Source organism: Podarcis bocagei (genome assembly GCF_964188305.1).
Source record: "Podarcis bocagei genome assembly, chromosome: 3".
Lineage (NCBI taxonomy): Eukaryota > Metazoa > Chordata > Lepidosauria > Squamata > Lacertidae > Podarcis > Podarcis bocagei.
Genome location: NC_138127.1, coordinates 89,026,282 through 89,054,012, shown reverse-complemented (window position 1 = coordinate 89,054,012; position 27,731 = coordinate 89,026,282). Strand labels below are relative to the sequence as shown.

General features: G+C 43.2%; 2 protein-coding genes across 2 annotated transcripts in view; one reads left to right on the top strand and one right to left on the bottom strand.

The window, feature by feature from the left end:
* Window positions 1–5,140, top strand: part of PREPL (prolyl endopeptidase like) — a 28,376-nt gene extending 23,236 nt beyond the window's left edge. Inside the window, exon 15 of the mRNA XM_081188549.1 lies at window positions 4,803–5,140. Within this exon, the coding sequence (XP_081044675.1) occupies window positions 4,803–4,859 (57 nt within the window). The 3' untranslated portion in view covers window positions 4,860–5,140. The remainder of the gene's footprint in view (window positions 1–4,802) is intronic.
* Window positions 5,096–27,354, bottom strand: SLC3A1 (solute carrier family 3 member 1). Its single transcript, XM_081188584.1, has 10 exons — window positions 26,259–27,354; window positions 21,134–21,313; window positions 20,400–20,554; window positions 16,938–17,063; window positions 15,823–15,942; window positions 14,515–14,639; window positions 11,588–11,786; window positions 9,423–9,569; window positions 8,441–8,557; window positions 5,096–6,905 (listed from the first exon to the last, which is right to left on the bottom strand). Exons 1-10 carry the CDS (start codon window positions 26,683–26,685, stop codon window positions 6,465–6,467), a joined length of 2,037 nt encoding a protein of 678 aa, XP_081044710.1. The 5' UTR covers window positions 26,686–27,354; the 3' UTR covers window positions 5,096–6,464.
* Window positions 27,355–27,731: the final 377 nt, after the last annotated feature.

Below are 27,731 nucleotides of genomic sequence, written 5' to 3'. Positions count from 1 at the left end.
CCAGGTGGTAAGGGGACGTCCTGTTGCAATTCATCTCAGGCAGCAAAATATATTCGACTGGCCATGTCTACATGCATCGCCTCTCATTCCTCTCCCTGGTGACTTACTCGGGGGAAAACTGTCGGGATTCGCAGGACACACATTCAGGAATGTGTTGTGTGTGCCTAGTTTGCAAAACAATCTCCTGAGCATTCCTGATTTGGCAAAAGCAGGCTTTGAAGTAAATTTTGTGGGAGATCAGTGCCAGATAAAGCAAAATGGGGCAGTGTTGGCAAATGCTAGCCTTAGAACTAATATGTATGTACTGCAGTGTGAATCTAAGGTTGCGAATGTGCAAAATGTCCCGACCCATGATATGTGTATTCATCTCCTGCACAGGCGTCTGGCTCATGCTAGCTATAAGGTGCTAAACAAAACATTGGAGTTGTGTGGGGGGATGAAAAACATAAAAAGTTGTGATAATTACTTAGACTGCAATATCTGCAAGGAGGTTAAAAAGCAGGGCTTGCCCAGTAGCAAGAGCAAGCCAGAGAGAAACCAAAAAACCACTGGAGTTGATTCATGCTGATGTAACTGGTCCTTTTCCACCAAGTGTCTCCCACAACAAGTACTGTTTGATCCTAGTGGATGATTTTTCTAGATTTGGCTGGGTCTATCCATTAAAGCAAAAGTCTGACGTTGCCCAAACTTTGAAGTTCTGGGTAAGAAGGGTAGAAAGGCAACTTGGTGAAAAGGTGTGCTCTATTCAATCAGACAGGGGAGGGGAGTTTATGGCAAGCTCCCTAAGAAACTGGTTGCGTTCCCAAGGGATTAAACATAGGCTTACCAATGTGGCCACGCCTCAGGAGAACGGAGTAGCAGAGCGTAGGGGAGGTGTCTTGCAGACACAAATGAAAGCATTGTTAGCAGATGCAAATCTTCCAATTAAGTACTGGGCTGAAAGTATTAAGACCGCGAATTATATTGGGAATCGCTTGTGGTCAAGGGTACTAGATGACATACCCTATAAAATTCTCTATAATAAAAGTCCCAGTTTGCAACATTTAAGAATCTTTGGGACAAAGGCATGGGTTGACATACCTGTGAAAAACCGAAGAAAAGGTGGGAAAAGGGCACAGCAGTTGCTATTTCTTGGGTATGAAAGTGGTACGAAAGCCTACAGGTTTGAAGATGATAAAAACCTTTTGAGTTATAGTCGATCAGCCAGCTTTAATGAGCAAAGAAATTGGCCCAAGATACATGCAAACCTGCTGCCAGAAAAAGTTTTACTGCCGAGCATACCTGATAAGGCAGTTGAAACAAAGCTAAGAATTGGCAGCTCTCCCAGAGAAACTGAAAGGGAGGAAGTAAAGGTTGAGTATTTTTCTCCAGCTGCTAGCATGGAGCAGGGGAGAGAAGAAAGTGCAACAGGGACAGGAGGAGGTAGATCTCCAGAGTCAATCCACCCCAAAAGCAGTCCTGAAGGTAGCCCAGGGGGTGAGATTAATGAACCAAGGAGGTCTGCAAGAAGTAATAAAGGTCAACCTCCAGACCGTTATGGGTTCCCAGCCACCATAAACCAGGTTTGTGTAACTGAGCCAGAAAACTTTGAAGAAGTGCAAGAGTTACCTACTCTAGAGAAAGAGGCGTGGTTAAAGGCAATGCAGGCAGAGTATAACTCTCTGCTAAACAACAATGTGTTTGTACCTACAGAATTGCCTAAAGGTAAAAAGCCCATAAGCTGTAAGTGGGTTTTTAAAGTGAAAAAGCTGGCTGATGGTAGTTGTCAGAGGAAAGCCAGGTTGGTTGCACGGGGCTTTACACAGAGGAAAATGATACATTATGATGAAGTGTTTGCCCCAACAGCAAAGGCTGAAACAGTAAAATCAGTTTTAGCAATGGCAAGTCTGAGAGGGTTAAAAGTTAATCATTTTGATGTTGCCTCAGCATATTTAAATGCTCCTATTGACGCTGAAGTATATTTACAGCAAATACCAGGTTATGAGCTAGAAAAAGACAGCATGGTGTTAAAACTGCAAAAGGCACTATACGGTTTACACCAAAGTGCACGTCTATGGCATGAATGCATAGACACAACTTTGAAAAAGATGGGATTCAAACAAAGCCTGGCTGATTCCTGTTTATATTCAGCAATGGTGCAAGGAAGTGTTTGTTATTTACTTTTGTATGTTGATGATATTTGTCTAATAACAACTGCACAAAAGCAAGTGTCTTGGTTTATAAACAGCCTAGGTAACAAATACAAACTGAAGTATTTGGGAGAGATTCAAAATTACTTAGGAGTAGAGGTTCAGAGAAATGAAGAGGGCATTTACTCTCTGAGTCAGAAGGAAAAAATCGAAAAGTTACTGAAGACCTATGGAATGGAGAGGGCAAATGAGGTTGACACTCCCATAACTACCCAGTACAAAAATGAACCAGAAGGGCAAAAATGTGAGAATGTAACAGCATTTCATTCTCTGTTGGGTTCTCTGTTATATTTAAGTTGTTGGACAAGACCCGACATAACATTGGCAGTGCACATGTTAAGCCAAAGAAGTGCAGACCCGGCTCAGAGAGATTGGGTAGCACTTAAAAGAATCCTAAGGTATCTGAAAGGCACAAAAGATTACAAACTGGTGCTGAATACAGGATATGATCAGCAAGTGTATGCATACGCTGATGCCAGCTGGGGGGACAGAGAAAATGGAAAGTCTACCACTGGCTATGCCATATATATTGGAAATGCCCTGGTTCAGTGGAAATCCCAGAAACAAACATTTGTTGCCACAAGTACTTGTGAAGCAGAGTACTCAGCCATAAGCGAATGTGTGTCACAAATAGAGTGGTTTGCTTGCCTAACAAAAGAGCTTGGAATACCTTCTGAAATGCCAATCACTGTGCTAAGTGACAACATGGCTGCACAACAGCTTGCCAACCAACAGAACTTTAAGAGCAAGAGTAAACATATTGTGATAAGATACGGAAATGTGAAAAATGCTTTGGAAAGAAATGTGTTAAAGGTACAGCACTGTAACACAAAATGTAATGTGGCGGATTTGTATACAAAATGTTTGGATGCTCCTAAATTTCGAGACTTAAGAGAATTATTGGGTCTCAAGCCTTTGACTTAAGGAGGAGTGTCGGGATTCGCAGGATACTGGATAAGTCTGCAGGCTTCAACAGGATGATGCAATACTCTGCTGGGTCAGAGTGACTCAGCAGGAGTGTGATTAGTGTAATTGGCTATCACCTGTTTTAAAAAGGAAAGCCTGTTTAACAGGGGCTGGTAGTTGTGCTGTAGTGTGGTGGTACTGTGGTGGAGAGTATTCGTTTGTAAGTACTCTGTATGGACTTTCTTTTGTAAATGCCTGTATATAGCTCACATTAAAAAGGACTGCACTGAAAAACCTGGAACTCTTAGTGTTTCGCTGAAAACGCCGCGTGGAATACGCGACAAAAACACCCTGGAGGGGGTTTAGCATGTATCCTGCTGTCCATTTTAAGATGAATGCCCCAAAGTCACCTTGAATGGGCAGGAGGAGCTGTTATGTGAATTGGTCAGTACAAACTGATCTTGAACCCAGTACCTACCTAGACCAGATGTTAAAAGAGCATTTGCTTGTGTATGACATGAACACTTCTCATGCTTTATTTAGTGTAGACATATTTTAATTGTTCTGCTTTCTGCTTGAGTGTTTCATAAATAATACTTTTCTCCATAATAAATAAGAGGTCCCTTGTTGGAAAAAAGAGACTCTGCACCTCTTTTTCCATAAATGGGGACGCCTTCTATTCACGATGCACCAACTTTGGATATCACCCAGCAAGAAAAAAATGCTATATCTATAAAAAAAAGTAATTGGTCATCATCCAACCAGAGGACTCCTACAGATGGCATTTATGCCTTTCTTCTTGAGAAGCTCAATTCACGAGCCAGATTGTCTTCACTAGCAACTAGTATCTGTTTTGGGGGACTGGGGTGGGCAGAGGCCTGGATTCAACCATTACCCTTCCACCCCAAAAGCTGATGGGTACTGTTGAAAACAGGCTAACTGCACTGTGCAAGGATTGAGCTTCTTAAATCATATACTGCAAATTCAGCAAGGAAGGTCTTCCACTTTCATTCCCCCAACACTGGTAGCCGTACTCATATGGGCTTCTTGCTATGTATATCAGGAACATGCTATACATACCCATGTATATGTATGTTTTTGCTAATTATTTATTAATTTAGCTCTTTTGTACCTCTGCAAGCAGTTCTTGGGGGCCTTTTTTTGCTGAAAACAATCAGTTAGAACAAAACACGAAGGAATTTCAGCGTACGAAAAAGCAACGTGCACAAAAATAATTCTTTGTTGCTTTCCCCCTGCACAGCTGAATTCAGCTTGTCTACTTAGCATAGAGTGCGTACACATGAGCAAGACACTTTCTTCATCCACTGGCTACAGTGGGAAGAAGCAAAGCAATTTCGAAAGCATTTTTGTGACACCGGCTTCAGACTTGCCGCTGCTGTTCTAGTCACAAGCTGTGCTATACCTGACAGTAATGCTCAATTCACAGGAAGCTTTTCTGATCTCAGTGAAAAGCCCATTACAACAGCTGCCATTTTATAAAGAGAATTGAGCAGGAAGAACTCTGATTACTGTACAGACTGCAGGAGAATCCACATTATTATACCCAATGTTACAGGAGCACGAATTGCACTGGGAGGGAAGCAGCAATAGAGTGGGGAAAGAGGGAGTTATACTTCTCTGAAATGTGCAAAGTGCTATGAAGTGTCTGCTGGTTTTTTCACAGTGAAATGTTTTTCATTGTTTTAGGCTTCAACACAACTAGCATTTTTGTACAAGGAGCTTGGACTTGACAAACGGCAGTAACTCTGCAAAGCTGGAATTTTTCTCCCAAATCCTAAGGCCAACGGAAATAGTTTTGATGGAATAAGAAACTATTTAAACTAATTTTCTATTTAAAACGGGAATGGAAAATTATTTAAAATAATCTATAGGGTTATTTTAGAATTGGCTAAAGTATTCCAGAGTAATTTTTCATGAATTTGTAATTACTGTACATATTTTTTCTTAAAAACTGAAAACCCTGTATACCTCCAAATGTCTTTTTTTTTTTACAAAATAAAAAGTATGTTTACTTGAATTGATTTTATCACACCTTCCACAAGGTCGTTCACAATAATTTCTCTCTCTCTTACATCATAGATGTTGGCGTATGTTACAGATGTATGGTGTATTACTATTGCTACAAGTTTGTTGTGACCTCTGGCTAGAAGAAATAAACATATGAGCTGAACAATATAAAAGAGCAATTGCAAATCATGGAAAACAAAATCATGGAAACCAAAAACATAACAGTAAAAATAATAACTAAAATATTGTACAGGCCAAAAATCAGTAAAGAGGGCAAGCTTACCTCCCTAGGCAAGGTATTCTACAATCTGGGAGTTTCCAGGCTGGTTCAAACAGAACGAAGCTATTCTTAATGACATGTAGACTGTAAGCTCATACACCCTTGTGTGGGAATAAGCCTCAGCGGGACTTAACTTGTAAATAGACTAGGATTGCACTGTGCAGTTGGTGAAGGACTAGAGTGATATGTTCTGTTCTCCTGTCTCCTGTCAGAAGTTTGGCGAAGTTTCCAGATTGTTTTCAAGGGCCGACCTATGTAGTGCTTGTAACAGAATGGTTCAACCATTACAGATGCATTCCTTTTCATTATGCTGGAAGATAATCCCAAATTCTGCATTTATCTCTGCTGCCATGAAGGTAGGAGATGAAGTTTAGCCTACGCATGTGGCAGACACGTAGTTGGAAGAGACCTGGGAACTAATTCTAGTCGAGCCACTGCTCAGTGCATGAAATTATTTCTGATAAGAGATATTGCAAGTAAGTGGAGACAGTGATGCCCCAAAATGACCTGCTACTGTTTTGTTGTTGTTTTTTGTTTCTACTTTTGCTTTAGTCATTTTTATTGGCTTTTTAAAGTCTAAGTATAGAACCTAGGATAGAAAAATAAAAAACCAAGAAACACTATACAACTGTCAAGAAAACAGAGCATGGATGGTACAATACAATCCAATACAAATAAAAAGGTCATTTTGAGAGTTCCAAATATCAAGGGAGGCCTCCGAGTGTCGCTGGAAGTGGTACGTATTAATGTATATAATGTAATTTCACCAAAAAGCATGAAAAGCATCATGTTTAGCTGTACCCTGTGGCACTCGAAATTGACAAGTGATCTTTTCAGATATAGCAGCGTTCCAAACATTTTTGTGCCAAAGTGCAAGGTTCCAAATTCTGTAAAGTTTTCCATTTTTGGACAGCTGGCAAACAAGTAACAAGTAATTAAAAACACGCGCACATACACACCCAAAAGCTATCTAAACACAGCATTCAAATTTGGTCCTTCAAAGCTGCTGCCCCTTTTGTAAAGAAATTACAACTCATAGATTTGGAACAAACCATTGCCACTTAGCAATACGCATAGAGTAAATTGAAGGTGCTTGAATAGCATGCCTTTTCTGCAACAAAACACTTCTCTTTGAAAGCTTCCATCTGGTGGATAGGTTCGCTTGTCCAGTATTCCAAAATGAGTCCTTCTCCCTTTTCAGTTGCGACTGCTTTGGTATTTACTACTCTGCCACTGTTGACAACATTTGTGCTTAGCTTTACAGTAGCTTCAGAGGGAATACCAGGAACCGAACCCTGCAGATCTGTTACAGTCTGCTGTCCAAAATTTAGGACCGCCATAAACACTTGATCTAACCCATCCAGTTCCCTCACATATGCAAAGATGTCGCGATCATTCCAAACATAACACATCCATCCTCTAAAAATGGGAAGCTCGTTGGCACGAATGGAACTGAGCTCTCGATACAAGCTGAGTGTAGAATTCTGTTGACTCCCTTGCTCCTGTAATGCAATGGTTGCATCCTTTAGTCAATTCTCAGATGCTGAAAGTAAAGTAATTTCTCATTCCATCCCTGCCTGTGACCTCGGCTGCTCCTACTCTACCACCCTCAGTCAGCCAAAGGTCTACTGCCCCCTTCAATGACTTTTCTCCTTGCCACCCCTATGCATGGAACTGCCTCCCTGCCCATGGTGCCATCTCAACTGCTGCCTTCAAATGACACTTGTGCACATTCTTCTCTCTCGGCCTTTGTCAACCTCTCCCTACTCTGTTGTTTCCCCATTATCTGGTTTAGACTGAAACCTCCTTGAGAGCATATGTTACCTCTATAAGACGCCATGTGCATTCTGGGCCTATGCGCAGCGTTATGCACAAGCCTCCGCTGATTGATCGGGGGGCAATTTTAAGTGCTGTGCATAATTTTAATAGTTAAAGTAGCCATTTATTTTTTAGCCCTTTTTTTGTCGTCTCAAATGGGCTCTCGAGTTAAACGTACCATCATTCATTTTTTTTCAGGCTGTTGAGTGTGTTACTGTAATATGGAAGGGAGGATAAAATATTTCCTTACCGCAATGAGTGGCTGCTTTATTAAATTGTAAGATACTTTACTCTTTCTGATAGGGCAAGAAAGCATCTATATTGAGGTATCAGCAATAGGCAAATGTTAGAATAAATCAACTTACAGTGCAATCCTATACATGTCCACCTGGAAGCAAGCCCTAGTTAGTTCAATGGAGCTTACTCCTAGGTAAATAGGTATAGAATTGCTATACACCAATGCCATCTTAACCTCAGAAGTAATTCCCACTGAATTCAGTGATGCTTGCTTCTAGGTAAGTGGAAATCTGGATTGCAGCCTTACTTCCAGACAAGTGTACTTCAGATTGCAGCCTAAAATGATTTACCGTATTTTTTGCACCATAACACTCACTTTTTTCCTCCTAGAAAGTAAGGGGAAATGTCTCTGTGTGTTATGGAGCGAATGCCTGCAGGTGATGGGGGGGGGGGGATCTGCTGCAGTCGTGAGCAGAGGATCCATGGTTCCCCTTCCTTCCCTCCTCTGTGGTTACAAAGCATGGATCCTCAGGATTTTTGCATTGGGCTACTCCAAACTCACTGTCAGATCACATGTCTGTGGCCACAGCATGAACCACAAAAATCATATATCCACTATTTCGTTTAGAATATTTTTTTTCTTGTTTTCCTCCTCTACAAACTACGTGCGTGTTATGGTCTGGTGCGTGTTATAGAGCGAAAAATACGGTAATTGTCTGCCAGTCCTAGGTAAGTGTAATGCATAAGCACATACTGATTTCCCATACAATTTGTTTCAGGCTTAATAGCTACTCCTTCCCATCAACTCTGAAGGTGGAAAGATGGTCACTGCTCTGGGAATCATCCTGAGTTTTACTTCTGTGCATGTGAGGGGGCCTCATTCAAACATTTTTAGGTATCTTGATAATACTGGCCCTGCTAAAGAAAATAATTTGTAATTTATTTGAACAAGAGAGAAGAGTGCTTCAGTCATCATACTTACCTTCACGTTTATATTTGGATAGTCGGGATTTACAGGTATCCAGGTTGAGTTGCCTTCACTAAAACCAGCATTAAGAGTATCATCCCACTGCATGGGTGATTTTTCTGGAAAGGTTGCCTTGAAAAAACCAAGAAGACATTATTCACTGCTAATACGGGGTCACACGCAAGTCAATTTCACATGGGGGGGGGATGCCTGTACTTCAGGTGTGGTCTGACCAAGGCAGAATAGAATGGTACTATGACTTCCCTTGATCTGGACACTATACTTCTGTTGATGCGGCCTAGAATAGCATTAGCTTTTTCTTTTGCTGCTGCATCACACTGCTGGTTCATGTTAAGCTGTTGTCTACTAACACTCCTAGATCCTTTTCACATGTACTGCTGGCAAGCCAGGTGTCCCCCAACTTATACTGGTGCAGCTGGTTATTTCTGCCTAAGTACAGAACCTGACATTTGTCCCTCTTTTAAAAAAAATAAATTTCCTAGTTCTCCAATCTGTTAAGGACATCCTGAATCCCGATTCTGTCTTCGGAGGAATTAGCTACCCCTCCCAGTTTGGTGTCATCTGCAAATTTGATGCGCATCTCCTCAATTCATACATCCAAGTCATTTCTAAAGACTCTGAACAACAACGGGCCCAGGACAGAACTCTGGGGACCCCAGTTGTCATTTTTTTCAAGGATGATGAGGAACCATTAATGAGCACTCTTGGGCTTGATGTTCTTGGACTCCAATTTGCATCAGCCCCAAACAGCATCGCCAATGGTTAGGGATGGCGGCAGTCATAGTTCGACAACATCTGGAAGGCCACCCGCCCTGTTTTAGGAGAAACAAGAACAACACAGGCATTGGGGAAGGGGGAATTAACAGCACTGGGAAAGTCAAGACGGCTTGATCATCAACGAAGGGTGACACAGCAGCAGCATCCTCAGTAACATGGTTATTGCATGGGGGTGGAATTCAAGAATTTCCAAACTCACGTTTTCTGATGTGGTATCTTCCATTCCAATTTCTTCACCGTAATAGGTTGTAGGTGTTCCAGGAAGAGTTAAAAGAAGCATGTTGATGACATTTATGTATTCCTTCCCAATCCGAGAGGAAATTCGAGCACTGTTGGGGTTTCCAGCCTAACAGGAAAGTATATTGTTTTATCAGACTCCAAAGGCACCATTTCTATAAAAGCCATGTAGATAAAGGATGGGATATCATTCTCCACCCACAAGCCACAGTCCCTGATGGGAAACCTGGGAGCTGTAGGCCATTGGTGGGTGACTTTAAAAGAGGAACAGACAAATTCACAGAGGGCAAGGTTACCAATGGCTACTACCCACAATGAAAATATTCCTTTGAATACCAGTTGCTAGGAATCAAAAGTTGAGGAGAATGCTGTTGCACACAAGTTATGCTTGTGGGCTACCCATGGACATCTGACCAGTGTGAGAATAGAACGCTGGACTAGATAGCGTATCCTGTGAGTGTCCAGGAAAAACCAGAACATCCCATTTTTTTCTCATGAGAGAATGGCAGACAATTCTAGTTTGCGCGGTTTCCCGCAGGAAACAAAGAGCTTTTCAGGGCTGCAATCTCATGCAGCACCCAAAAATGTATGTTTTTGGGCACTGTACCCCCAATACACTTTTTCAGGGGGGAATTATGGTGCAAGATCATGGTGCCCAGAATGGTCGCCGTTCTCTCACAAGAGAAAATGGGAATATGATGTCCCAGTTTTCGCCTTCAAGGTGTGTGTGTGGGGGGGGGTACGTATGAGATAGGCCTTTGGCTTGATCCCACAGGACTCTTTTAGTGTTAGTGTGTCTGGAGACAAAAAATGAGTGGAACATTGAATGTGTCTTAGCTTTGTATAGTAGGACACATGGCAGCCAGGCAAGAGGAGCAGGAACAGCAAGGGGAGTGGCCTGGGAAGGGGGTGTGGCCTAGAGAGAATCCTGCGACCTGGAAGTCTGCATTTGACCCAGGTCCTGAGGTTTCCCAACCCTGGTTTGAACCATATCTTGTTATAGCAGTATGAAATTAATGACTTTGAACTAGTGAAGTCTGCCTTTCCCATGAGCATTGTCTTTCTTTTTTAATGTCCTGTACTATGGAGTACTTGGTTAGACTATAGCCCTCCATGGAAATATATTTTTTTGTATATATTGACTGAGTGCTTACATGTTTTTTAATCACAGCACAATATTCACAATAAAGCTGGTTTAATATTGCTTTCCACATCTGCTTTCCAGCAGAGCAGAGGGAATAAATTGTTCCAAGGCCCCTAAATACAAAGCAATGGTGAAGCCTAATTATCAAAGCCAAATAAACCGTGTGTGACAAAATATTAAATTTAGACAGCAGGGTACCTAATTTTTTCTCCAAAGGTACAAAATGGAGCACAAACATACAAGCGCAATGTCATCATTTTGATCATTTGAAAAGTTTTCAGTATCCTGCTGTACTAGGGGAGATTGTCATGTTGATTTAATTTATTGGACCCCAGTCCAGGGAGCCATGGGACTGACGCCTTATTCTCAGAAGGGTTTTTGAGGTTGTTTTTTCTTTTGCTAAACCTCACACTCTCACCGTTGTATAACCAAAGCCAATCCAAGACACTTTTCATCCTGAGACCCCTTTGATATACAGAAGCCAACTGGACTGGCAGCTGACAGCAAAGCATTCTTTACCACGCCTGAGGGCTGCAGGGTACCTTGGAGGATGCAGAACAAGCAACATGGGACAGACAGAAATGCCCTCCAACTTATCGCTACTGCTCCCTGCCCCCTCCACACCACTATCTGCCGGCTCAGACAGCTGCCTCACTCTGCCAAATGGTAGGGCCAGCCCAGTGGACATGGCATACCACCTTTGACATGTGGTGAAGGGGTTAAAAGCAGCCATCTTTAGGAAGCCTGCAGCTCACTGGATGTTCTTAACTATTTCTGGGCCTTACTCTGCCTCACAAAATATTTGTGGACATATAAAGGGATAACCACCCTAGCTATAATGCTGCGATAAATTTAAAGGCAAGAGAGGATGCAAATATGATTAAATAAGTAAAATGAGCAATTATTTGGCCACCTGCAAATGTCATAAAAGGTTGTGTGCCAAGTTGGGAGACGATCATAATCCTTCGTCACCAGAAGCTTACCGCCCAGTTTGGCCATTTGCCTTCCGGCATATTCTTCATCCACAAAGACACAATTTCAAAAATGCCATTTCCTGATATTTCTTGCATGTTCATGAGGTAGAAATTGAAAGGGAAATCTGCTTCTTGAATGAAAGGTGTCCCATAATACATCATGGTTCTCTCAACGTCATCATGGTCATTTGCCTCCGTGCCCATAAATCTTGAAAAGAGGACAACATCTGTTTGGTTTTCTTGCTCGTGGTTTTCAGAAGTGGCATTCATTTGATATAACAAAACGGAAAATGGAAAACCTGCCACAGGACTTGATAATAGAACAATGAGCTCTGATTTTCTTTGAATCCCAATAATGATTTACATTTTACATTGCAAAGTTCTTACAAGGCACTGTTACAATTACTGGACTGAATCCAGACTCAGCATGAAGAGAGTTATGCTTGTGGGATGTTCCCACAGGTAGAAGGAGAGGGGGGGTTCCCTTGAAAAGCAGTTTTAGGGAGTTGGTGGACCATCCATAACAGTTTAAAAACTGTTTACCTTTTTGTTTTTACCATAACGGTACAGGAGATGGCCCAAGGGACTGCAGGGGGAAGGGGTGATCAGGAAAAATTGCCTTCCCACTGCCCTTCCTCCAGCAGGAACCTCTGCTGGACTGGAGTCCCTCTAGTGGTATAGCTAGATCATTTAAGATTCTGGACTTGTTGGTCCTATGGGAGCTCCTTTTCTCAGATAGCAGTGTGTGTTATTTCACTTACTTCTAAACGTGGTAAGCCAACTGCATTTGAGGGGGCGCTGTTGTGGGGCCATAGATGTCTGCCCCAAGTCCTGACCTGATGGTACCATTGTTGGGATCTAGTGAATCACATCCAGCGCTTTCCCCCAGGGGTCACTCAAGGGTACGCAGTACCTGTACACCTCCTTTTTTGGGTTAAAAAGTGTGACACTGTAACAACTTCATGGTGAGTTCCGGTACCCATTTTCCTAGGGGGAAAAGCACTGACTATCTATCTCAAAATGATTCTTAAGGCATCTCCTCTGTCTGTGGTGAAATTCAGTTCTCCCATATCTGAATTTTTCTGTGCTGAAAAATGTTCAGCCCCCATCCAGAGTAATTTATAGTGCTAGGTTCCATTTAGAAGAGCAAATAATTGGAAGGGGATTCTGGTCAATAAACGGATGGAACTCTGTAATTTCACTTGGGCCGCTGAAATCTTGGCCAAAAACAATAGGCCTCTCAACAGCTGGAAGGGTTAAGTACACTGAACATCAAAAATGTTCTAATTCCACAGGAGTCAGACACCGAGTACAACTGGTGCCAAAACACAGCATTCCCATTCTAGGGACATCTTTTAGGCCAGGGATGTCCAACAGGTCAACCACAATCAACAGGTCGACCCCCTGTTGCCCCTGTTGTTAGAAGTCGATTGCAGTCGATAGTGGGCTCTTTTTTGTCTGTGGGGGGAAATGAGCATTCGGCCCCACCCCCTCCCTTTTCCCTTTATCTGCACACGATTTCAAGAACGGAAGATGGAGTTTCCAATGTTGCAGGGCCCCCCCAAAAAAGCCTCCCCCAAAAAAGCTCAGCAACTTTGACCTGCACCCCTAAAAAAGGTTGACAATTTAGATTTTCCTCCCTAAAAAAACCTCAAGAACTCTGACCTGTCCCCCCCCCCATGGGTAAATCGCTTTCAGTTTTTTATTCTGTGAGTAGATCACAGTCTCTTGGGAGTTGGACGTCCCTGTTTTAGGCTAATGCGATACTTATCATTATCAAGTCCAATGATCAAGGACCAGTTGCAACTGGACACTGAACTGTAATGATAAATCATTAAAACATGTGATTGCACACTTACTTGAATATACATTGACAGTACAACTGGCTGATCATTCACCTATATCAGGTTTTGGCTAATCTTTGGCCCACCAGATGTTGTCACACTCTCCCTTGGGCCCCATCCTCCTCCCTGTTGAGTTCCGCAAAGGCAGCACTGAGACCAGGACCCCATCCGAACTGCACATTTAAAGCAGTATCATATCTCTTTCAACTGTCATGGCTTCTCCCAAAGAATCCTGGGGGCTGTAGTTTGTTAAGGGTGCAAGGTTTTGTTAGAAGACTCCTATTCCCCTCACAGACCTAAAGTTCCCCATGGTTTAACAGTCAACCCCTCTTTCCAGGGAACTCTGGGAACTGTAACTCACCGAGGGAAATACAGGACTCCTAACGACACTCAGCACCCTAAACAGAATTCACATCCCAGGATTCTTTGGGGGGGAGCCATGGCTGTTTAAAGTGGTGAGTGCGGAGGGGGCCCAAAGAGGAGGAAGCTGGGCAGCCAGCGCCACCCGCTGGACTGGATGTAAGAAGGCAGGTAGGTGGGGGCTGGCTGAGAGCAGACTGGGTTTGGAGGGGCAGTGCCCCATTTACCCTAAAAGGCCAGACTTGACTGGCAGGCCATGACGTAACTAATAGGGCCTCCCCTGAAAATTGTAGTCATGGGTAGGCAAACTAAGGCCCAGGGTCCAGATCCGGCCCAATCGCCTTCTAAATCCAGCCCGTGGACAGTGTAGGAATCAGTGTGTTTTTACATGAGTAGAATCTGTACTTTTATTTAAAATGCATCTCTGGATTATTTGTGGGGCATAGGAATTTGTTCATTAATTTTTTTCAAAATATAGTCCGGCCCCCCACAAGGTCTGAGGGACAGTGGACCGGCCACCTGCTGAAAAAGTTTGCTGACCCCTGATCTTAGTGGATTGCCAGGTCTATTTGAGAGAAGGCATTCTTGCAGATAGTTCCAGTGAGTTCCTGGGATGGGATGGGGACATTCACTCTTACCTGCTAACGTTTTCAGACTGCTTCCTAGGAAAAAGGGGCGACTTTTACCATCACATGAAAAGGATAAGAAATGAAGACGTCGTGGTATCGTTACCTGTATCTTCCAGGCTCACTGCTGAACTTATCCATGGTGTGCCGAAAACTGCGGACAATATCGTGCATGCCAACCTGGGTGGTGGTGTAGTCGTGATACAGCTCAGAATAGGCTGTGATAGTGTCCTTGAAGAGCAATAGGATATTTGTCATTACTCCTTCTCCTAAATTTCTAGGCCCTTCCAGAGAGAGACATCTGAGACCATGGCTCCAATCCAGAATGTTCCTCTCAGAAGATGTCCTTTATAATACCACCACACTTCTTCCCCCTCCCTCCCTCAAGTTATAGAAGAACTTCAGTGTGGGTGCTTCTTATTTTTTTAAAAAAAGAAGAAGAAAAAAACCTAGAATGTTGAAATGGATAGATCAGTCTATTTCTGGCCTGCACCATTTTCACCACCACTCGCTCCTAAATCCATTCCGTTTAATTTCTGTAGTAATTTGCAAATTTGTAATAAAATAAAAAAAATCCTTGTGGAAACGAATCTTTCCTTTTAAATACATATTTAGATTTTGTTTTCTGTTTAAAAATGCATTTCTAAATGTATTATCTCCCAATACATTTTAACATTTAATATAAGAGCTGCATCAGAACATTCAGGAAGTCCAAAGACCAATGGATGACCAAGTTCTGATCCACACGTTGGCCCAGGAAGTGCTGACCAGGTCAGTTCCTACTGCAATTCACAATATTTAAAACTACCTTTTATTTTCGTACATTTATATCCTACCTTTCTTCTATCATGGAACCACAGGTGCCATATATATATATGGTTTATAGGAGGTCATGAATGTCTAGCTAGAATTGAGTCCTATAACTTTCCAAAAGTCTTGGAGGCAATGCCCAAGAACATCTGAAGCTAAATAATACCACTGGTCCATCTCTTCCAGTCCCAGCTGCAGCCTTCCAAGGTCTCTGGCAGAGGCCATATGGACATAGGAAGAGCCTTGCTGGATCTGAGAAAAGGTCCATCTAGTTCAGTAGCAAACAGGTGCCTCTAGGAAGCCATAAGAAGGATGTGAACCCAACAGCTGACACCCCCCCCCCCCCGTTTGTCCACAACACATGGTGTTCAGAGCATAGCTGTCAACTTTTCCCTTTTCTTGCAAGGAATCCTATTCGGAATAAGGGAATTTCCCTTTAAAAAAGGGGAAAGTTGACAGCTATGGTTCAGAGGTACATTGCCTCTGAGAATATAAACTGCCTCTGAGCTTATTCAGCTAGGACAGCTCACTAACAAAATGTAAGGAACCCTTATCGGTCCGAAGTGTGTACTCCTGTAAGAGGACGAAGGAGAAAAATTGTTACCGGATTTTGGGATTTATTGACTTGAGGCTCATCTCTCAGATGCGTTGCTTCCAGCAGAAATTTGACCGTACTAATGCTAAATCCATCGACGCCTTTGCCGAGCCAAAATCTGATAACCTCCTAAATGGATAGAAGAGGCAGAATTGTTTTGTGTTATGTCAGGAATCACAGCAAATACATTTCATGTATTTTGAGTTTCGTAAAAGAAATGTAGATTGGCTTAAAGTTCTGTCAACAAGAGGTGTGGAGAACCTTTGGCCCTGCAGATGTTACAGAGCTACAGCTCCCATCTTCCCTGGCCTTTAGCCACACTTCCTGGAGCTTGTGGGATCTACAACAGGGGCTCCCAAAGTGTGGTCTGCAGACCATTCGTGGTTCACAAGGTTCACTCAGGTGGTCCATGGAGTGTCTGTACAAGTACAGGGAGGGAGGGGCCGCTTGGAGAGAGTTGCAGTGGAAAGTGAAGACCTTTCTGCTTCTTCTCCATGCTAATTCTTCACTACAAATCTCCCACTCCTGGAGCTGTTTTTTCATAGAAGCAGCTTCTTAGCTTTTAAGACATGGCTGCACGCCACATGTACTTTAGCACTTATTATAGGTACTCAATAGAGGAAGTTTACTACCTTATGATAATCATGTGTGATTATAGAAGTTGCAGTCTTATGATGAGATTTTCTGCATGGAACAGGGGAGTGGACTGACCTAAAACAGACATAGATCTGGACAGAAGGAGTTTGATTCAGAGAAGTTGAAATCAGGACAGGAAGTTAGTCATGACTAACCATGATTCCAATGGGAGCTAAGTGCAACTAGCACCCTCTGGATTGTACTCAAGGTCAGTTTGGAAACAACAGAGTGATTTTGAAGTAAAGGACTTGAGAGCACTTCCATAGTGTTTCAGTATAATTATTCAACCTAGAGCCCTTCAAAAATTGTTAGAAGAGCTGGCTATTAAAAAATAATAATAAAGCAATGATATCAACAGGATTTTTAAACATGCTCATTATTCCCCATTATATTATATATTAGCAAAACAGGTAGCGTCAACAAATCATATTGTGTGATCCAAAGACCATGTGCATGCCATCATGATCAGAATGCAATTGATTACTTACATGAATTTCTTCTTCAACATCTGGGTTACGGAAATTTAAATCCGGCTGCTCTTTTCCAAACTGGTGGAAGTAACACTGGTTTCTCACTTCGTCGTACTGCCAACTGGAGTTCCCCAACACACTCACCTGATTGCATAAGAACACAATATCTTTTTAAAAATCAGACTATTTAGAATCATTGTTGTTATAATTAAGGATGCGCATTAAAGTCAGCCAAGGCCCAAATCTCAAATCAGGCCTAACTGGTGGGATCTGGGCCTCGTTCAAGGAAAGTAAAGATAGCCCTGGATAGCTACTGCCATCCAGGGTTGCCAGAGATTCAGCACCCCCGCCTCTCTCACTCCATTCTACAGTGTTATTGTGGTACCAGCTGCAGCTCGGCACTCCCTGTGACCCTCAAACCGCCTCTGCTCTCCTCTCTTCTTCTTCTGTATGTTAAAAATATGTGCTGGAAGTGTGTGAGCCACTGTGAGTGCCATTCATGGAAGAAAGGTGGCATACAGGCATTTCAATAAATAATGCATGCAAATAATCAAATTAATAATAATAAAAAAATAATAAAATTTTATTTCTATCCAGCCCACCCCAGCTGTGGCCAAGAACAATAAAGACAACACAGTTCACATAAAATAACAATCTATCAATTGAAATGCATTCTAAAATCAATTAAAAAACAAATTAATGACAATCATTGGGAAATAGTGTTTATTTGGGGGGGGGGGAGTCAAGAACTCAGAATGGGGCTGCCACCTTGTCTTATGCGCGACTTTTTCTGGTTTGCACCTTTATCATAAAAGTTGACAATTAAATAGTTGCCTAAAGGGGCAGCGTCCAAAATGGGCAACAGGAAAACACAGTGGTCTGGTCTAATTTCATTTATATATAAGCCAATGAAATAAAAAAACCAAATGTGCAAAACAGTTGGGTCATAGCTCAGTTGAAGAGCACCTGCTCTTCATGTCGAAGGCTCCAGCTTCAATCCCTAGCATCTCCTGATGGGGCTGGGAGAGATCCTTGTTTGAAGTGCTAGAGCCCCACTGCCAGTCAGTGTAGACCAGGGGTAGCCAATACAGATGGGGGTTGCAGTCCAGCAATGTCTGGAAGCAGGCATGTTGCCTATGCTCCGACTCAGACAAAGCAGCTTCCTAGGTTGGTTGGTTGAATTTAATTTTTGTTTTCTAATTTCTAAATTTATTTTGACAAAGTAATCATCATAAATAAATAAGGGTAAAAATGTGCACCCCACCACCGAGACCATGCCATTGTAACTATCCAACCTCCCAAAATTTCAACACTTCGTGCGATGGTTTGACCCCTTTCCATTTTAACAGTACAAATTCTACAAACACCCTCCATATCTCCTCAAAATAATTTCTCCTGCATATTCCCCATCTTACCCTAATGGCACATGTTAATTTATCATTAATAGCTATATCCCGCACCTCTTTATACCATTCTTCCTTTTTATATTCTGCTTGCGCCTTCCACTTCCTAGCTATAATAATGTGTGCAGCTGTCAATAAATTTGTGAGCAAGTCCTTCATCGCCTGCGAACCTTCCACCCCATAATAAATTGATAATAATGCTACCTCTGGACTTTTGGTCAGCTTTAAACCGGAGATTTCTGTTATCTCCTTAAACACCCTTCCCCGCCCCTCAAATGTAAGTATTTACACCTCCTGCCATCCCCGCCAACATAACACCAAATATTCCTTGTTAGCTTCCTATGTTTGTAAAGTTCATTTTACAAAGTGCAAACACACTACAGGGCAAAATGTTTAAAATAAAATTACTACTCAATACAGATTTGTTTGCCGAAATTGCAATTTGTGCTCTGGCCTGAAACACATAGAAGGGCATGTTACAGCAAAACAGGGCAGTGTTTTCTGAAACTGTCCTCTGCAGCCGTTTCCCAAACTGCTCCAGCCTCAGATTAAAATGTGGGAAATGTGAGCAGAGTTTTCATCCTAGTGAAACCAGTGTCTGACATCTTTGCATTACAGAAACAGAAAAGAGTGATCTAACAATGAGTTTGATTCTGATGTCATGTTTGGCAGGGGGAAGAGACAGCTGTGATGAGGAGGCTCCAAGGCTGGCGTGCCCACTGGAACAAGGGGTATGTCACAACGAACTAGCCATGCGAAATGTGCCGCTTCCTGCCAACAGGTTTCTACAGAGAGCGGCCGAAAGTAAGCCAGAAAAGCAGACTCGAAAAAGAATTAAGATCAAACGAAGCAGAAAACAAGCAACAGCAGCTAATGGTTCAACAACCAAATCACTTACGTGACGCATGTGTGCTTGGGAGGGCAAAATATCTCATAAGAAGCTGAATTTCACATCTCTTGTTTGTTTGGAAATGCTTGCAGTTTAATAACATCACAACGCTTACAATGCTATTACTGATTAACAGGTTGATCCTAAATGTCTTTAGTCAGAATTCACTCCCTTTGACTTATTCCCAAGTAAGTGCACACAGGACTAAACTCTTAATTGATAGAGCATTCTATTGGAGTCAGTGGACTTTTGTTCCCAGCCAGTGTTTTCGGGAACAAAGTATTCTGTAATCATGTGATTTCACAATTCAAGTTGTGTGTGTGTGTGTGTGTGTGTGTGCGCGCGCGCGTGTGTGTGTGTGTGTTCTCATTTTGAACTGAAGTTGCTATTACAGTAACAGTGCTTAGCAAATTATATATATTATGTCTCTATATATTATACATATGTTAATAGCAGTCCTAATGAAATCAGGCTACATAAGAGGAGATGACCTGCTACAGCCAGACATACAGTGGTACCTCTGGTTACATACGCTTCAGGTTACATACGCTTCAGGTTACAGACTCTGCTAACCCAGAAATAGTGCTTCAGGTTAAGAACTTTGCTTCAGGATGAGAACAGAAATCGTGCTCCGGCAGCGTGGCAGCAGCAGGAGGCCCCATTAGCTAAAGTGGTGCTTCAGGTTAAGAACAGTTTCAGGTTAAGTACGGACCACCGGAATGAATTAAGTACTTAACCCGAGGTACCACTGTACCTTAAATGTGAATGGCATTTACTGGGAAAGCTGAGCTGCCGTGATCAAAGCCGTGTTTGCAAGAGCAAGGAGGCTGTCTATCATTGAGAGAGAAAGGGAGACCAATACTATTTCATAAGGGGAGCCTGCTAGATCAGGCAAGGGCCCATCCAATCTAGCATCCTCTTTCCCCAGTGGCCACCCAGATGTTGCAATCAGGCCCTGAGCGCAAGAGACCCTCTCCTCTTACGGTTTCTAACAACTGGTATTCAGAAGCATATCGCCTCTCATCGTTATACCTTATAACGGGTGGAGAACCTCAGGCTCAGGAACCAAATACAGCTCACCAGGCCTCTCTGTTTGGTCACTGTTTGAACCACATGGTGTGAGGCTTATGCCTACATTGCTGCATGTTTTGTTTGTTTATTTTTGTGCTACCGGAGTTCTGTACTCACCCAGTTATTTGGTGGTTTGGTGGTCCCATTGGTATACGTGCAGTTATGCCAGATGTAATAATCCGTGTATTTTTCAGTCCGATTGCGACTAAGCTGAAACCAGTTGTGCTTGTCACTTGTGTGGTTAGGTATTAGATCCATTATCACTTTCAAACCTTGCGCAAGAGGATGCAAAAAACAGCCTGTCAAACTGCACACACCAGCATTGTTCCTAGAAGAGAACGAAGTCTTTGCCTTTGATTGAACAGGTGCACAATAGCAGATGGGGGATAATCTTGCTTGTTTACTGTAAAGGCTTATTGCAAAGATTACTGAGCTGAACCATGTGAAGCGCTGGGACCAAGTTGGGGGAAATTGTTACCAAAAATTTCTAAAAGGGCTTGTGAAGATCCTGTCCCGAAGACCAATGGAGTTAATTAGCATCTAATAAAAACTACTAAGCATTTCACAAAACCAAGTAAAACATAGCTTGGATCCAGTAAACTACAGAATGGATCTTCCTCGCTCCCTGTTGGATGAGCAGCAGCAGAGATCATTCCAGATGCAACTTAATGGCTAATTCTGTTATCAATAAGTTAGCTAACCAAGTGGGATGTATCATCATTCATTCATTCATTCATTCATTCATTCCATTTCATTTCTATACGGTTTTATAATTTTAAGGGGGGGGGGAATCAAAGCACATAAAAACAGCAAATAAAACAATCCAGAATAAAACATAGAGCAAAGCCAACCTTTATCGTGTATCGCTGCCACCAGGTTTTCAAAATCCTTTATGGTTCCAAACATTGGGTCTATGTCTCGAAAGTCTTCTATGCCATATCCCAAATCTTGTAAGGCAGACTTGTAAACAGATGTGATCCAGATTGTTTTTACATTTAGATACTGGATGTGATCCAGCTTTTCTTGGATACCTAGGTAGGGAAAATAAAGGGGAAGGAACAAACTGCCGTAACAACCAGTGAGGTTAGCTGGTTCAAATTCTTGATGGTTTGCAAAGTTCACTCCTTCTGCATCTTACAGGATAGTTATGAGGACCAAATGAGTTGTGGAGGGACGGGGACACTTACACTGCCTCGAGCTCCTTGAATAAAAGGTGGGTTAATAACTAACAACAACTAATGCTGTACTGCAGAACATTGCTCCTGCCTTGTGTTTGAACCAGCCAACCTGTTAGGACCTCTTCCAGGATATTCCATTCCATCCATCCATCTGATTTTGGCCAGTTCCCCCACTCCTTTAGCAAGCAGCTCCCTATGTTCAGTACCATCCCATTCTGGAAGATCTTCCAGACCTCTGAAGCAGCTTTTGGAGACCACAGAGAGCAGTGATGGAAAGGAGGAGGCAGGAAAGTCTGCTTAAGTAAACTTCCTTCTATTCTTGGTTCACATGATCCAGAATCCAATATCAATAACATAGGGTAAGGTTTGGAACTGCTGTTGTTCCTAACTTGTTCAAGTGTTATAACGCATGAGAGATACTTCTAGGAAGCCTCTCCTTAGTCTTGGAGTGGGCCATCTTAGGGTATGGTCTGAAGGCAAGTGAGGTCACCACTTTGTTGAAGCTAAGCAGGTCTGGCTCTGGATAGTGTCTGGATGGGTGACCACCAGGGAACCCCTTGTAGACCACTGGGGTTCCATGGTGGAAGGAAGGCAGGATGTTGCAAGCAAATAAATAAAATCCAGTGTTTGGATTGCCAGTCCCAGAGACAGAAGGAGCAAGATGGAGTAGCATCACCAGTAGCCATGGGACTTGGCAGCAGGCTTTTGGGGGAAGATGAGGGGGTGTGGAATGTCCTCCCATTCAGAATTAACTAAACACTGACCAAGGGGGTCCAAGTCTCCATGGCAGAATAATTAATTCCTAAGAAGCTTTGGTGTTGTCTGAGAATAGCTACAGTATCCCTTTTTTTCTTCATTAGGAATGTAGGGTATTTAAAAACAACAACCCCCAAACCACCCTTCTAGATCTTTTAATTTCATGAAACATTAACTGGAAAGATTTCTAAGACACAAGACTACAGTAGTACCTCTAGTTACGAACTTGAACTTGCTCTGGAGGTCTGTTCTTAACCTGAAACTGTTCTTAACCTGAGGTACCACTTTAGCTAATGGGGCCTCTTGCTGCTGCTGCACCGCCGGCACACAATTTCCGTTCTCATCCTGGGGCAAAGTTCTCAACATGAGGTAACTTTTCCAGGTTAGTGGTGTTTGTAACCTGAAGCGTTTGTAAGTCGAGGTACCACTGTATAAGAATAATTTCAGGGCCAAAGTACAACTTTCTATTTTCCGTTAGGTAAACTGTCTTTTGCCTTTGCCTTCACTATGACTGTTATTCTTCTTCCAGTTCCCAAACCTCTCTTTATCTTCACCTTAATCAGGGCTGCTACACATTCTTCAGATACAAACAGTTGCCTAGTAGCTTTGGGGTCATCTGACATTGCATTCCAGAAAAGGACAAGCCGTGAGCTGTAGCTCTTACCTTATATTTCTTGCTGAATATTTTTGAGTGTTTATTCAAAATATGCATCTCCCACTTTTGCAAAATGCAGCCAACAGTAGCAAGGCTAATGCCACTAGCCAGAAACAGAACATCCCGTAATGATCTATTTATCTTTCAAATACAGTAGTACCTCGGGTTACAGACGCTTCAGGTTACAGACTCCGCTAACCCAGAAATAGTACCTCAGGTTAAGAACTTTGCTTCAGGATGAGAACAGAAAACGTGCTTCAGTGGCGTGGCAGCAGCAGGAGGCCCCATTAGCTAAAGTGGTGCTTCAGGTTAAGAACAATTTCAGGTTAAGAACGGACCTCCGGAATGAATTAAGTACTTAACCCGAGGTACCACTGTAAACCAGTTTTGATTTAACACCAAAAGGAACAGAAAGGAGGTGTCAAGAAATGGCACGACCCTCATTAGCTACTTGGGCTTCTTACACACCACATATTCAAAGCACATTTAAAGCACCTTCCCCACACAAATAATCCTGGGAACTGTAGTTTACCTATGGCAGAACTACAATTCCCAAAACCAGTTCCCAGGATTCTTGGGAGCGGGGAGATGTGCTTTAATGTATGGTATGAACACCACACAGCCCTTGCCTCTGAAAGTGGAGGACCCTGGAAGTCTACTTGCAATTCATGCCCTCAGTAAAAAGGCAGGGCTATACAGGGCTGGAGGAGACTCTTGAGAGTCCCATGGACTGCAAGAAGATCAAACCTATCCATTCTTAAGGAAATCAGCCCTGAGTGCTCAATGGAAGGACAGATCCTGAAGCTGAGGCTCCAATACTTTGGCCATCTCATGAGAAGAGAAGACTCCCTGGAGAAAACCATGATGTTGGGAAAGATGGAGGGCACAAGGAGAAGGGGACGACAGAGAACGAGATGGTTGGACAGTGTTCTCGAAGCTACCAGCATGAGTTTGACCAAACTGCAGGAGGCAGTGGAAGACAGGAGTGCCTGGCGTGCTCTGGTCCATGGGGTCACGAAGAGTCAGACACGACTAAACAACAACAACATACAGAGGAAGCCTTAAGGCAGCCCTTCGTACCTTGGTCTTTGGGGTTTGGAGGATTAACATTATGTATCTTGGGGAAAATGAATAAGCATTACCAGCCCACAAACATCATCACAAGCTGGGCTTTCCCCAGGAGGCTTATCTAGCCATAGCTCAGTGGCAGAAAACATTGCTTTTTGGGAAAAAGGTCCCAGTTTCAATCCAGGATACAGTGGTGCCCTGCAAGACGAATGCCTCGCAAGACAGAAAACTCGCTAGACGAAAGAGTTTTCCATTTTGGAGGTGCTTCGCAAAACAAATTTCCTATGGGCTTGCTTCGCAAGACGACAATGTCTTGCGAGTTCCTGCTGGTTTTTTCCCCTCCCCCCTTTTTCTAAGCCGCTAAGCCACTTATCAGCTGATCTGATCAGCTGATAAGCTGCTAAAAGCCGCTAATAGCGCTAATCCGCTAATCCGTCAATGGGCTTGCTTCACAAGACGAAAAAACCGCTAGACGAAGAGAATCACAGAACGGATTCTTTTCGTCTTGCGAGGCACCACTGTATCTTCCCAATTGGAGGATTTGCACTGCAGAGCCACTGCCTGTCTGATATGGAGCTAGATGAACTGACCAGTTAGTCCATCTAGCTTCAAATCAGACAGGCAGGCAGGCAGTGGCTATACAGTGGTACCTCAGGTTACATACGCTTCAGGTTACATACACTTCAGGTTAGACTCCGCTAACCCAGAAATAGTGCTTCAGGTTAAGTACTTTGCTTCAGGATGAGAACAGAAATCGTGCTCCGGCGACGTGGCAGAAGCTGGAGGCCCCATTAGCTAAAGTGGTGCTTCAGGTTAAGAATAGTTTCAGGTTAAGTATGGACCTCCGGAACGAATTAAGTACTTAACCCGAGGTACCACTGTATTTTTAAGAGGTGCACTGATGGTCTCTAGCAGCATTGTGAGGAGAGAGGCGAGCGAGAAAAAGTTGCCTTCAAAATTACAAACGCTTTCATCCCTTATTCCCTAAATATTATTTTTTACACATGTGCATCTATGCTTTTTAAACTTACCTGTCCTCCCTTTACTCAGTGGCATTTCCCAGCCAGCATTGGCTATATGAAGAACCTCAAGGGCTTGCGTTGGGGGTTGGGTATGTGTTTGTGTTTGTGTGGATAAATAAATCCTGCAACACGAATGCAGGAAAATCCACAGTGAAGGATGCTCGCTGCAGTGGAGCAAACCCATTTCTGCCAGGCTTCCCCGATTTAGAGGACAAATCTATTTTGCACACTCAGCTTTTCCTCTCCTCCTGTCCTGGCACCCCAGGTAACGTGGTCTGTCTGTATGTCTTGCCTACTTGCTTTCCCAGCAGAAACCGTGCTAGCACACCTAGCGCTCTGCTCACAAGGTGCGTGTTAATTTTCCTGCAAACCTTCCCCCCCCAAGCTAGACTGCCCCCTTCAGGTGTGGTGGGGGATGCAGCCCCACTGCCAACAGTCACATCTCTTGCCACTTTACAATTAAAGCACTCACAACCATTTCAACAGCCATGGTTTCCCTCAAAGAATACTGGGAACTGTGGTTTTTTTGAGGGTGCTGGGAATGGTAGCACAGCCAGGAATCCCGTAACGACTCTCAGCACCCTTAACGACAGTTCTCAGGGTACTTTACAATAAACCATGACTGTTAAAGTGGCATAAGAATGCTTTTAAAAGGTCTGGTGTGAAAGTGACTTAATGTTGAAGTTATGATTGAACATTCCACCTGATTTCCTTTCCTGCAAGGTCCCTTATTTTATAACTTCCTTGTCTCATAGATTGGGACATATGTCCACAATTTTAGGCAATAAAGCTTCAAGATACATTTTATTTTTTTTTAAAAAAAATATTCTGGGTCAGGAAAACTCATTCTCTATTACTTTGACTAGAATAGAAAAGGCTAAGATATAGAACACTGTAAACAACTAAAAACTTTGGCAGGATTTGAGTAATGCCTGTAATGTACTAAAAACTAAGGTAAAAACGGATTACTGAAAGAAAAACAGAGAAATGATGTGATGCAGTAGGAAATGTTTGATCATGGAAACCATGGCGGGGGAGTCTAAGAATTCAGAGAATCCTAAATGAGGATGATTAGGATTAATGTTTTAATTCAAATGTAGAATGTAAAACGGAATAAAAAAGATTTGTTTAAAAAGAAAGGAAGGAAAAGGCTAAGATATATTCTTACAGCCTGTGAGACCACCATCTTGCCGACTCAGCTGTGAGTCCAGGTAGTGACTGTCTGGGAACCATGGTGGGAGAAAGGCAGGATAGAAATGCAAGGAAACAAAAGATAAAATAAGTCCGACACACCTACCTTTGAGATCGCCATTCCCATCGCTGTCAGTGTCCTTAAACGACCGAGGGTAAATTTGGTAGATGGGGCTGGCTTGCCACCAGCCAAGACATTTTGGGGACAGGGCAATAATGGCAATCGTAGCTGCCACAAGCACCAGCGAGGATGCAATGATCAACCAGAAGAGTATTTCTCTGGTAATTTTATAGCGTGCTTGAGATGAGAACTGGAGGAGCACTTCTTTGGGCATCCCTGCGTAAGGCCTCACTGGTAACTTTTCCGCCGTTTCAGACTCTGTGAAAAGAGTACATGTTTTTGGCAACCCATCTTGGCTTGTGGCATCGGCCTCTTTTTCCTCCAGCTCCTCGCTTTGAACAAACCCGTTGTTCTCGATGCCTTCATTCTGGCCCAGCTCGAGAGAGATGGTCCGGTCTTCTTTGCCAACCATTTCTCCTCAGTCCGTTCTCACCCCTCTCAGAAGACTCGGTGCAGTTGGAAGAAGGTGGGGCAGGTGGCCGGGGGGGTGGAAGAGAGGAAAAACCTTTGGTCGGTGAAACGAGGAAGCGTCATTAATCCCTGGTTTAAAAATAAACCTGAGAGCCCAGTCCAAAGTCTGACCCAGATTAAGAGAGCATTAAAGGCTTCCACTCCTCTGCACAAAAGACTTTTCTTCGCGACGGGGCAAAATGTTGCAAGAGAACATTTGTTCTCCAGCTCATGCCAACCAGACTTCAAAAGAAAATAGCCTAGCGTTTCAGGAATGGAGATACTTGAAGGCGGCCACTTCTGGGCAAGGCTGGTGTGCATTTAACACTTGCATGCCAGGCAGCCGTTCCACAACAAGCAAGGCCTCTGCCCGTTGAGTCACCATGCTGGAAAATGCTGCATCTGTTGAATGCCTGCTGTTGTTCGCTGGGTGGGAGAAGAAATTCATTGCCCAGAACTCAGGAATGTGGGCAAACCATAATTTCTCTCTCTCGTTCACTCAAATCTAACCACTCTCGCCAGAGTGGTGCATGCTCTGGTTATCTCCCGCTTGGACTACTGCAATGCGCTTTGTGTGGGGCTACCTTTGATGGTGACCCGGAAACTACAACTAATGCGGCAGCTAGACTGGTGACTGGGAGCAGCTGCTGGGACCATGTAACACCGGTCCTGAAAGAACTGAATTGGCTCCCAGTACGTTTCTGAGCACAATTCAGAGTGTTGGTGCTGACCTTTAAAGCCCTAAATGGCCTCAGCCCAGTATACCTGAAAGAGCGTTTCCACCCCTATCTTTCAGCCCGCACACTGAGGTCCAGCGCCGAGGGCCTTCTGGCGGATCCCTCACTGAGAGAAGTGAGGTTGCAGGGAGCCAGGCAGAGGGCCTTCTTGGTAGTGGCGCCTGCCTTGTGGAACACCCTCCCAGCAGATGTCAAGGAAATAAAGAACTATCTGACTTTTAGAAGACATCTGAAGGCAGCCCTGTTTAAGAAAGTTTTTAATGTTTGATGT